Source organism: Rhinopithecus bieti, unplaced genomic scaffold, assembly GCF_001698545.2.
Source record: "Rhinopithecus bieti isolate Rb0 unplaced genomic scaffold, ASM169854v2 scaffold_20951, whole genome shotgun sequence".
NCBI lineage: Eukaryota > Metazoa > Chordata > Mammalia > Primates > Cercopithecidae > Rhinopithecus > Rhinopithecus bieti.
Genome location: NW_016809950.1, coordinates 31,592 through 44,890, shown reverse-complemented (window position 1 = coordinate 44,890; position 13,299 = coordinate 31,592). Strand labels below are relative to the sequence as shown.

Genomic DNA, 13,299 nt, shown 5'->3' with positions numbered 1-13,299 from the left:
GGTTTTGGGGACAGTGTGGGGTATCTAGAAAGAGAACTCACATTTCCAGAAAGACCCTCATTGCCTTCTGGGACACATTCAGAATTTGAATAGCCAAAAAAATGGAAAGCAGGGACAAGGATGTGAAGAGTATAGAAAATAAGATACACAAGTATTTTTCATTGCAAAAAAGCTAGGGAGGGAGATACAGCATTGAATTCACGTTTCAAAGACTTTGGGGCTTTTTTTAGAGAGGAATTTGGCCTAAGACCTCATGGTCCCACCCCCTGGTGACAGATGAAGTTGGGGCTGTTAGGAGTGGAATGCATCCATGCCTGGCATCCCCATGGCACCAGGGAGCTGTATTCTGGCAGGTGCAGTATAAATCCAGCTCATTCAGAGGACAAGCTCCCTGGTGACAAACTCTTTGGTTGATCAGCAAGAATTCAACACCTTTGACCACAAACAAAGGCTCAATGTGTATGTCCAGTTCAGCAACAAAGGCCTGTTAATCTTAGGTGTTTGGTGCCTTAGAAGTTGGGCTCTGGGGGAGGCAGTGACAAAGGGGGTTCTGCAGTGTGCCCGAGAAGAGCAGGGAGCAGTGGTAGCATCCTCGGGAGGGAGGCCTCGGGCATGTAGCGGGGAGGAGGTGGCACCTGGAGGAGCAGGTGATGGGGAGGCACTCCCAGATGGGTTGAAGGCAGCTCTTTGTGTTGCAGAGTCTGCTTGGGAAAAGTACTCCAGGCTGTGTCTCAGGCACATCCTTGGGCAGCAGGGAGCCTGTGGTAGGGAAAGGCACTCCTGGCTGTGTGGAAAGCAGATCCTTGGGCAGCAGGGAACCTGTGCATATTGGGACTGTGCAAGGGCTAAGCTGAGGTACCTCCCCTGTAGGAAAGAGAAGAGAGAGAAGGTCACTGTGACGGCATTGGAATTGGGCTCAGAAGCCTGCAGTTGCCTTGCTCAAGGGGTGGGGCCAGGACCCATCGGGACCCACAGGGTGGGCCTTGCTGTGCTCCTCCTCTCTCCCCTAGGTACTGCCTCCAGCCTGGACTCCTCCTTCCAGACCCAGCTCAAGTGCCAAAAGTCCCCCCTTCCTCTCCGGGCAGCCCTGGGTCTCTGACTCTAGACTCCCTCACTTGGGGTTGAACTTGTCTTCTTCCCCCTGGGAGTCAGGAGGAGGCCCCAATTACCTCTGTGCTCCAGCATGGCCCGGAAGGCTCTAGTGAGCATGTGGAAGGGATGAGCGCTCACCACAGCCCTCAAGGCTGGCTCCAGGGACCCTTGGGTGGGTGACGAGCTGAGAAGGCAGCAGCTCCATGGTTCCCTTGGTTTGGGAAGAGGATGATCCAGACCCGTAGGAACAGCTAATTCTGTCTTGCAGGACCAGTTACTTTGCTTTCATCCTGGGCACACACCAGTGTAGCCAACCCACCACCCACACAGCTGCCAGTCTGCGATGCCTTTCTCTCTGCTGGTTTCTTATGCTCATGATCAGGGCAACCCTGTCTGAAGACTTGATCAGGGCCTTTCAAAAAGGCCCTCAGGGTTACTCTAAGTAAGGTCAAAGGGACTGGGGTTCATTCCAGCCTTCAACCACAGGCAATTCACTCAGCCTCTTGGGAATGGCTTTTCCATCTCTCAAATGAGTCCAGCAATACTAAACACTGATTGGTCACCCCAAGTCTATTCTTCCTGTCTTCCTTACTAACGAGACCTGATTTTGTTAAGAGACGCAATGTAAAATGACCTTTTCCCAGTCTCCCTTGCTAAACAGCATGGCCACGTGAATGCATTCTGGCAATGGAGTATAAATGGGAATTGTTGGGCATTGCTTTAAAGAAGGCTGCTTTCCCTTTTTCCTTCTTCTTTCTGTCTGGAGTATGAGTGTGATGCCTGGAGCTCCAAAAACCATCTTGTAAGCATGAAAGCAAATGGAAAGCCTGGCCTTTTCAAGGATAATTGTTCGGTTTCCCCAAGGCTGTTCTCTTGGGGGTTTAGCAGACAGCGAATTAGATAACAGTCTTTCTCAGAGCCCCTCAGCTCTCCCATTTCTCAATTTGTATAGGATATCCTCTGTTTCTGGAATGTTATTCCTAATGTTGTCTGCCCAGCGAACTGGACCCTGCTTCACCTTCAACTCAGCTCTCTTGTGTGTCTACTCCAGGAAGGTCCTTACCCTTGCTCCCAGCTAAGTGACGTGCCCTTCTTGTCTTTCTGGTCCATGTGCTGGCAGGAGGCTGAGCCTGTTGTGGATATGCCCGATGTCCTTCTAGATGTACCTGTCCCTGCTCGCATGCATGAGGCTGTAACTGCTCCCCTTCCGCATCTGTGGCTGGAGGCGCAGCAGGCATCCCAGTGATGCCGGTGGCATACGCCACTTCGCCTCCACCTCCCCGATTCGCTGTGACTGTGGCGCCTGCTTGACGATACCCACAGACCCGGCACGGAGCAGGCAGCCAATCAAGCCTGTGCGTTCCCTGCGTGGGCCAGATCAGCTCCTTCTCCGACTCAAGCGACCTCTTCCCGCTGCTCTGGAATACCAGGGGTGGGTCCCCTGCCAGGCCAGTCTCAGCCTGATGGTCCCCAGGAAACCCTCCATTCCTCACAGGTGTTCCCCAGAGCGTGCAGACTTTGAGCTTGCTTGAACCTGTCATTCATGCATAAAGCCTCCCCTTGGGCATGTGAGTGACAAGTGCCTCAAATGCTGGATTCCCTTAAAGAGATGGTCTCTCCCTTACTGACAGGGGCCCTTCTCCCCTCTAGGCCCCGTCCTGGGACCTGCCCTCTCCTGCCCCTGCCCTGCTAGTCCCCATCCAGGATGATGCTCACTTTCCCTTTGTGCCCCCTCAGACCCTGTCCTGAGCCACCTGAGTCTGTAGCTGCCTGTCCACCCTCCTCCATGCCTGACTGGGCTCCTGCTACCTGTTCAGGGATTCAGGCTTCCTTCTTAGTACAACCCAAGTGTGTCATCCTGCTCTCCCTGGCTCCACCCATCCCCAAATTTAGTCCTCCCAGGACCATCTTCCCTCCCAGCTCACATCCTCCAGAGAAGCTCTGCACTGCTGGCAGGATCCAGTCCTTCCAACCAGCCTGCATGCCAGACTATCCCCTGCCAGGCTCCTGGGGTCTCCACACCCTGCCTTCAGGCAATCATAGCCCGGCTACTAGAAGAACTGGCCATGCCCTGGCACCTTCCCTTCCTCCTCTGCCTTGAGGGCTCTGCTCCTCTTCCTTAAGTGCTCTGCTCCTCACCTCTCCAAGTTGTATGTCTAAGCCCAGCCATCCTGAGCCTCAGCCTCAGCTCTGATGCTGCCCCTGACAAGCTGCCTTCCCTGAAGGGGAGCACCCTGGTCCCAAAGTTCCACAGCACTAGAGCTGAGCCTCTTTCTCTTTCTCCAGACAGCCTCTCTCTCTCCTTGCAGCACAGAACTGGGGGCTCCTTCATATCATGAAACCCTCAACTTCCCTGCCCCAGGTCACATACCAAGTTCAAGGCTGAGCACAGAGCAAGAACGACCAGAGAGTTCATGGGCTTGGCCCAGACCTCAGTCTGGAGACGCAGGGACAATTTCTTTCCACTTCTCCTTTGGGCCCAAGAAGTCTCAGCACCGTATTCCATCTGCCACTGCCCCCTGACTACAGGCCAACTGGACCCAGAACACAGGACACTTCATCAGGATGTCTGGGCCACAGTCCTGGCCTCACAGAGGTGGCTCTGTCAGGGTCCTCAAAGCCCCACCTCACTCCTCCTGGCACCACCCAGACTATAAGGCCCAGGCAAGATCTCACCTGCTGGTCAGTACTCTCCTCTGTCCACTCAGGCCTCAGCTTCAACCTTCTTGCCTCTAAGCAACCCCTGTGTGCAGCAAGGCCATTGTGTTCAAACCCTCTTCTGGCATGGTTAGGAGGCATGGTGGGAACCAGAAAGGATAATGCCACTCCCAGGAGACAGTCCCTCCTCCTGGCACTGCCAACACAGCCTGGGGCATCTGTGGTGACATTGTGAGGGGCTGCCTGTGCTCGTTTTTGTGGGAGGAGGAGGTGCCAGCTATGGGGCTCCAGGGCGCTAGGGGCCTGCTGACTGCCAGCCACTCATTTCTCCCTGCCTTCCCTCAATTTTGACGCAAGTGTTGGGTCCCTAGGCAAGACAGAAGTCCTCCCAGGGACATTCCAACATCAGACCCTGTATTGTCTTCCTTCCTCCTCCTTATGTTTCTCTTTCTTTATTTCCAGAGCTCCTCTTTCTTTTTCTATGCTAGGTGCTTTACACACCTATTCTTCATTTTTCAGAGTAAAGCCCTACAGAAACACTGAAACACAAATAATGGGTGATCCATGCTTTTCCTGGGTTGGGGGCTAAGGTGGACATCTTTCCAGGTGTGAGGAGAGAGGATGAGGCAAGGGGGGACACAGCTGGCCACCTCTTCTCCACAACAGGATGAGGGATAAAGGGTAGGTTCCCCTCCCAGTATTCTCCCTGTCAAGCACTAAAAGGAGTCTGGCATGCATTTGCACAGGAGGTTCTTAGATGTGCTGGTGCTCTCCTGGTGTCCTGGACAGCTGATGAGCCAGAACCGTCCACATTCATGCTGATGCTGCAGTGGGTAACTGCCACCAGGTGCAGACCACTGGCAGACAGGCCTGGATTGCATCTGGCTATACAGCCTCACCTTGCCATTCCCTTAGCCTTGCCATATAGCATTCTTTGTGTCTGCATTTCATTTTATCCTTATTTTTGAGACAAGAAAGGTGAAAGTTGGAGAAGCTAAGCCACTCAACTTGGTTGGGCCATGTTCTTCTATGGTCACCCTTGAAAATGCCAAAGGGGTTTCTCACTTCTCTACAGTTATGCCCAAAACAGGTTCCTGTTCATACATGTCATATCTGAAGTGTTTCCTTGTGAAGCAGAGAAACAACCAAAAGTATATTCACAGGACTGTGTCTCACTAGAAATACTCATTCATTTTTTCAACAGAGAGCCCTGTATCTGTGAACCCAGATGCAAGACAATGGCTACTTGTGGAAAACATACTCCTGTCAACACTGACCTGCAGGGCTGGGACGTGTCTGTCTTCCACACCCTGCATCCATGTGACACTGACTGTCATCATGAACAGATTGACAAGAACAGTATTTGATGTCCTACCTTTGGTTCACCAACTCTAAGCTGCCCCAAAATATTCACACTGCCTGTGTCTTCTACTTGAAAGGAATCCCCCAGATTTTCACTCCACTGACTTCTTATCATTTTTTCTCAGTTTAACTGTCACTCCCTCCCTCTTCCTCTCCTTTTCTCCCAAGAGAGTCTTCTCTGGCCAACCAGGCATTTGTTGACACATTAATGACTTTAAATCCTCTGGACAGTTTCTGTCACCATCTGACTCTCCCTAAGAAAATGCAAACCCTGCCTTGAAAGTGAGACATTCTTTGTCTGGTTCATTTTGTCTTCCCAGCACCTGCTGTGGAATACATTTTTGCTGAATTAATGAATATGAATAGATCTGTGAATATTTTCCTTTGAACATTTTTTCCTTGTGACAAAGCTGGTCTTGAAATTAAGAAAAAAATAAAAAATTTCCACTGCTTTTATGCTTACCTAGACCTCTAGAATAAGGATTCGTGGATAATGAAATCAAACTTGCCTTTATTCTAGTTATTATTAGTAATTATATATATGTGTGTGTATATATATCTCATATACATTTAAATTATTTTGTATATATTTTAGTGTATTGTGAAATAAGGCTTTTATCTGAGCTTTTCCCCAATAGCTTGCCAAAGTTTACAAAAACATTTGTGTTAAATCAAACTAAATTTGACCTAAGAAGAAAACTTCTGTAATCGCATACTTGAGTTCTCACACATGAACTGCAACCTAACAAACTGAAACCCTAACTGAGAAGTTGGCTTCCGTAACAATAACTGAGTCTTAGCCAATCACAGCAGCCATGCTTCAACCACTCATAGGGAACCAGTTGTTCAAACCATGTTCAAATAAGGCAAATGCCAAGGTGTAACTAATCCAGATGTTTGTAATTCACTTTCATTTTCTGTATGTCATTTCTTTTTCTGACCGCACATCATATCTGACCATATGGTAGCCACAGACTCTCTGTGAATCTGTTCTGATTCTGACGTTGCCTGATTCACATTTTTTTCTTGATCAGTTAAACTCTGTTAAATTTAATTTGTTTAAATTTTTCTTTGAACAGATTTGGTGTCAGAAGATAAAAAGCAAAACTGCAAAAGGCTTGAGAGGCTTCAAGATGGCTGACTAGAGGCATCAAGAACTCACCTCCTCCACAAAGAAAAATAAAAATAGCAAGTAATCACACTTCAAGTAGAACATCTAAGAGTGAGTGCCAAAATTCAATAGATAAATGATGGGAAACATCTGAGGCATGAAAATGGAAGAAAGTGAGGCAGCAAGCTTGACTGGGATTGGCTGGGAACCCAGAGTGGCTCCCTAGTGCAAGAAAAAGGTAAGTGAGAGATCCACAGTGGTTGACATTCTGACCATGGATTTTATAACCATAGCCAAAGGAAAACCCCTCAACCCTCTAGGCCCTGAGACTAGCATAGGAAGGTGCCTAGAGACTATCAAACAGCATCGCTTCAGGGGGAGCTCATGTGGGTCCCACCCCCCAGGTCCTAGGCAACTGTAGCTCTCTGCCATTTGGAGAGCCCAGCCACCACCAAACTGCATCCTGCCCTGGAAACCAACAGCCCTTGCATTTCCACATCCCTAGAGCTCCACTGACATCACCCTGTGTTCACCTGTAGGGCTTCAGTAGTGCAATGCCAACTGGACCCAGCAGAGCCTCCCCAGCACTCTAGCACACACAGTGTACTGCATCTTGGGGAATGGACAGTGCAGCACAATAGGGAGGCTGCCTCCCCAGTGTGCTGAGAAGCTGCCCTCAGAGAAAAAGAAGCCAAAGTGTGGGTTGCTTAGAGCTTGAAAACTGTCTACTTGGGGCAGCTATCATGGACAGCAACCCTGTTCCCACCCCAGCAGTAAGACTGCCATGCACATGCCTTGAGGGCAGGGTCTGCTGCTGCTCACTGCATCTGTTATTGCCGTCACTGGGGCCCAAGCACATGCCACTTGACAGTGACTTTGCCCTTTTCAGCAGCAGAACCACTGCATACTTGCATGTCCCTTACTACTGGTTTTCTCTGTTGCTGCTGCTACCACTGCTGCTGCCACCCCACAACAGCTGGGGGCTGAATCTCACACTACCCAGAGCCTAAGAACTCCTGCTTATGGCTGGAGCCACTGTAAGCAACCTGTCCATTATGGCCCAGCCATTTGCACATACCCTGAGGACAGTTTCCCCTGACCCACTGCTGCCACTGCCACAGTCACTTAAGCACTCTGCCAGCGGGCCTGGGGAATCCCTCCATTTGGCCAACCACAGCCATCACCTGAGCGTTCCACTGGGGGGCCTGAGGATACTCCCACCCACCCTGACACTGCACCTCAGTGCCCAAGCATAGTGCCTAGGGGCCTAGGGATTACCCCCACTCTGCTCACCATTGCTCGCCTCTATGTACTCCTCCTAGGGACCTGATGATGGACCACCCAGCCTACCACTACCACCACAGCCAGCATCCATTTGCATGTACCACTTTGGGTTTAGGGAACTGGCCTACCCAGCCATCACTAACACTGACGTGTGTTGCTTTAGAACCTTAGGGTTGCTGTGTCGTTGCTATTGTCAACACTCGCTCCACACATGCTGCCAAGGGAAGGACCTGCCCCAGCCAGGCCTACCACTATGACTGCCAGCACCCAAGCCAGCCACATGGAGGCCTGAGAGCTGCCCATTTGTACCTGCTGACACTAGTGCCTGTGTACACTACCTGGGGTCCCAAGGACAGGTACACTTACCCTGCCACTGCCACTGTAGCAGGACGAGCCACAGACAAAATCTCTCAGACACTGAGTTGTAGAAGGAAGCGCTTTATTCACCTGGGAACATCGGCAGGCTACTGCCTTAAAATCCGAGCTCTCTGAGTGCATAATTTCCGTCCCTTTTAAGGGCTCACAACACTAAAGAATTCACATGAAAGCGTCGTGATTGATTTGAGCAAGCAAGGGGTACATGACAGGGGTTGCAGGCACCAGTGGTCAGAGAGAAACAGAACAGGGCAGGGAGTTTCACTACGTTCTCTTAGACAATGCCTGGAATCTATGAATAATATCGGTTTCTAAGTTATCAGTTGATTTTTAACTACTGGGTTTAGGCCAGGCAGGCCCAGGCCTGGTTTTGGGCCTGGCGCCGCTGCCTGTCTTTGGTTTTACTTCCTTGTTTTTTCCTTAAAACAGGTACTGAGTATAAAACAATATAAAACAGTATGAGAGGGTCTCTCTCTTTCCTCACCACCATCAGGGTTTGAGGGCACACCCACCTAACATCCCCAACCCCAGCAAAACATCACCATAACCTCCACCAACAACCACAGCCTGAGCCACTGGGGAAATCACACACCACTGATGCTGCTTAGAGTTGAAGAAATCATAGAGAGACCACATTGCTTCACACACTCAGAAGCAAAGCTAAAGTTTCTGACCCAATAAAAACCATATATACATCTTCAGGAAAAAACTAATCCAAAACATATGAAGAAGCAACTGTTACAAAAGATGTGCAGATATCAATGTAAAACATAAGAAACATGACTAAACAAGGAAATACGGCACTTTCAAAAGATTACAGTAATTCTTTAGCAACAAATTCCACTGGAAAAAAAGTATGAAATGTGGGGAAAATAATTTTTAAAAATGATATTATAAAAGCTCAGTAAGATACAAGAGGATATAAACAAATACAAAACGTTAGAAATCAACTGAGGATATTGTCATGCGCGTCCGTGTGAAGAGACCACCAAACAGACTTTGTGTGAGCAGTAAAGCTTTTTAATCACCTGGGTGCAGGTGGGCTGAGTCCCGAAAAGAGAGTCAGCGAAGGGAGATAAGGGTGGGGCCATTTTATAGGATTTGAGTAGATAAAGCAAAATTACAGTTAAAGGGGGTTTGTTCTCTAGTGCGCAGGAGTGGGGGTCCCAAGACGCTCAGTGGGGAGGTTTTGAGCCAGGATGAGCCAGGAAAAGGAATTTCACAAGATAATATCATCACTTAAGGCAAGGATCGGCCATTTCACTTCTTTTGTGGCGGAATGTCATCAGTTAAGGCAAGAACCTGCCATTTTCACCTCTTTTGTGGCGGAATGTCATCAGTTAAGGCAAGAACCTGCCATTTTCACCTCTTTTGTGGTGGAATGTCATCAGTTAAGGTGGGGGCAGGGCATTTTCACTTCTTTTGTGATTCTTAGGTTACTTCAGGCCATCTGGACGTATTCCTGCAAGTCACAGGGGATGCGATGGCTTGGTTTGGGCTCAGAGGCCTGACAGATATGAATAAAAAATTCACCAGAGAAATAGATATAATAGAAAAAAGAATCAAACAGAAATCCTGAAAGTGAAGAATTCAATGCATAAAATAAAAATGTATTCATGAGCTTCCACAGTAGAGTGGAACAAAAAGAAGAAAGCATCTCAGAACTTGAAGGCAGGCCTTTTGAAATAACCCAGCCAGAGCCCCCCTCCCCATGCCCCACTTGCATAAAAGAATTTTAAAAAATGAACTAAGCCTACATAACATATGGGACACTATAAAACAACCAAAACAGAAATTGGGGTGTTCCAAAAGGTGAAGATGCCAAAGGTATAGAAAACCTAATTAACAAAATAGTAGCCGAAAACTTCCCAAATTTGGTAAGCGATTTAACATTCAGATACAGGAAGTTTAGAAATTCACAAGTAATTAAAACCTCAAAAGGTCTATTTTACAGCACATTATAGTAAACTGTCAAAAGTCAAACAGAATTCTAAAAAGAGCAAGAGAAAGGAAAAAGCTCTGGTCACATGTATGGGAAGCCAGATCAGACTAACAATTTCTCAGCAGTAACCTTATAGGCCAGGAGAGAATGGCATAATACATCTAAAGTGCTAAAAGGGGGAAAAACCTGTCAGCCAATAATACTATCCCTAACAACATTATTCTTTATTTGAAAATGTGAAATAAATGTTTATTCATCATCACTAAACCAGCCTTAGAAGAAATACTTAAGGGAGTCCTATGCCTGGAAGTGAACGAATGATATCTACCATCATGAAAACATACAAAAGTCTAAAACTTGCTGGTAGAGCTAACACAGAAATAAGAAAAAGAACTCAAATGTTACCACTATAGAAAACCACCACAACATAATGATAAACTATGAGAGAAAGAAAGGAAAAATATACAAAACAATCAGAAAAAAATATAACAAAATGACAGAAATAAGTCTTCACGTATCAATAATAATCTTGAATGTAAATGGATTAAATTTTCCACTTAAAAGATAAAATCTGGCTGAATGAAGTTTGAAAATGCCCCAACTATATGCTACCTACAAGAAACTCACTTCACATGTAAACACATATAGACTAAAAGGAAAGGAATGAAAAAAGATATATCACACAAATAGAAACCAAAAGTGAGAAGTAGCTATACTTATATCAGATAAAACAGACTTTAAGACAAAAGCATTACAAAGTGACAAAGAAGGTCATACTATATAATGATAAAGGGATCAATTGTGCAAGAAAATACAATTCTAATTATATATGCACCCAACACCAGAACCTCCATATACATATTACAAATATTATTAAATCTAATAGACTTCAATACAGCAATTGTTGGGGACTTCAACACTTCACTCTCAGCATTAGACATGTCATCTAGAAAGAAAACCAACAAGGAAAAAATAAATTTAAACTACAGCTTAGAACAAATGGACCTAGAAGACATCTACAGAACATTTCTTCCAACAACTCCAGAATATATGTTCTTCCAATCAGCAAATAGAACATCATCCAAGATAGACCATAAATCAGGTTACAAAAACAAGTCTCAACAAATTTTAAAAATATCAAAATCATACCAAATATCTTCTCAGACCATCATGGAATAAAGCTAGAAATCAATAACAAGAGGAACTTGGAAAATGTACAAGTACAAGGAAATTAATCGATGTTATTCTGAACAAACATTGTGTCAATGAGGAAATTAAAAAGGAAATCAAAACATTTCTTGAAGCAAATGAAAATGGAAACACAACATGCCCAAACATATGGTATACAGCAGAAGCAATGCTAGGAGAGAAGTTTAGAGCAAAAAAGGCCTACATCAAAGAAGTAGAAACATTTCAAGTAAGCAATCTAATGATGCACCTCAAGGAATCCGAAAAGCAAGAACAAACCAAACCCAAAATTAGTGTAAGGAAAGAAACAGTGAAAATCAGATCAGAGTAGAACTAAACGAAATTGGCTAAAAATACAAAGAATCAATGAAAAGAAAGTTTTTTGGAAAGATAAAATGGATAAACTGCTAGTTAGACTACCCAAAAAAAAAAAAAGAGATAAGACCCAGATAAACAAAATCAGAAATGTAAAAGGAGACACAATAACTAATACTACAGAAATACAAAACACATCAAAAACTATTGTGAACAACTATTTGCCAAAAAAAATGGAAAACCTATAGAAAATGGATAAATTCCTGGACACTTACAACCTACCAAGATTGAAACAAGAGGAATCAGAAAACCTGAACAGACCAATAAGGAGTGACAAGATTGAATCAGTAATGTAAAAATCTACCAACAAAGAAAAGCCCAGGACTGTATGGCTTCACTGCCAAATTCTACCAAACTTTTGAAGAACTAATGCAAATTCTCCTCAAGGTATTCTAAAAAAATAGAAGAGACCTCATAGAATGAGGCATTATCCTGATACCAAAACCAAACAAGAATGCATCACAAAAGGAAAACCACAAGCCAATAACCCTGATGAACACAGACACAAAATATCCTCAACAAAATGCTAGCAAATTGAATAAAACAACACATCAAAAAGATAATCCTGCCATGATCAAGTGGGATTTACTCTGGGGATGCAAGGATGATTTAACATACACAAATCAATAAACATGATATATCACATCAACAGAATGAAGGATAAAAGCCATATGATCATCTCAATAGATGCCGAAAAAGCAATTGATAAAACCCCAAAAAATGCTTTTTGACAAAAACTCTTAACAAATTAGGCATAGAAGGAATATACCTGAACATAATAAAGGCCTCATATGACAAACTCATAGCTAACATCACATGAAATGGGGAAAAGCTGAAAGCTTTCCCTCTAAGAAGTGGAACAAGGCAGGGATGCCCACTTCCACCACTCCTATTCAAACTAGTACTGGATATCTTAGCCACAGCAATCAGGCAAGTGAAAGAAATAAAAGGCACCCAAACTGGAAAAGAGGAAGTCAAATTTTCCTTCTTGGCAAATGACATGATTTTATACTTAGAAAAACCTAAAGACTCCACCAGAAACCTTCTAGATCTGACAAACAAATTCAGTAAAGTTTCAGGATACAAAATCGACATATAGGCTGGATGCAGTGGCTCACATATGTAATCCCAGCATTTTGGTGGAAGGATTGCTTGAGCCCAGGATTTCAAGACCAGTCTGGACAACATAGTGAGACACTCATCTCTATTATCATTCTAAAAAATTATTAAATCAACATACAAAATTCAGTAGCACCAATAATAACAGAGCTGGGAAAGAAATCAAGAAGGCAATCCCATTAATAATAACTACCAAAAAAAAAAAAAACCTAGAAATAAATTTATCCAAGGAGGTGAAAGATCTCAATAAGGAAAACTATAAAATACTGATAAAAGAAATTGAACAGGGCACAAACAAATGGAAAGACATCCCATTTACACAAATTGGACAAGTTAATATTGCTAAAATGATTGTACTACCGAAAACCATCTGCAGATTCGATGCAATTACTAACAAAATACCTATGTCATTTTTCACACACCAACTCCATACAGACAGTGACCTCAGCCAGGAACGGATTTTTTTCTGATCAGCATCATCATTTCTCACTCGGTGTTCAGATGACGTTGAATGAAACGTTATTTGAGGACCTGCTGTGTGACATTTTGCACTGAAGAGAGATGCACTTGCAGGTGTTTCCATAGATCACTCTGACAGCAGGACATGGGGTGGAACCTGACTCAGACATGAGCCTCCCCTCGGGTCAGTTCATAGATCAGCTCTACCACTCAACGATCCTGCCACGTTGAGCCTATCACTAAATATCAGAGCCTCGGTGTCCACAGCTGTGAAATGCAGACAGTAGTGACTATCTTGCAGGACAGATAGGTGGCCATGAACACAAAAAGGATC

The 13,299-nt window shown here is 45.1% G+C and overlaps 1 protein-coding gene across 1 annotated transcript in view; it reads right to left on the bottom strand.

Annotated features, from left to right (window-relative positions):
• Positions 1-472: 472 nt before the first annotated feature.
• The window catches only part of ANTXRL (ANTXR like), a 35,621-nt gene continuing 22,794 nt past the window's right edge, over positions 473-13,299 (bottom strand). Inside the window, 4 exon segments of the mRNA XM_017890981.1 lie at positions 473-567; positions 650-703; positions 706-763; positions 766-864. Of these exon segments, the coding sequence (XP_017746470.1) occupies positions 494-567; positions 650-703; positions 706-763; positions 766-864 (285 nt within the window). The 3' untranslated portion in view covers positions 473-493.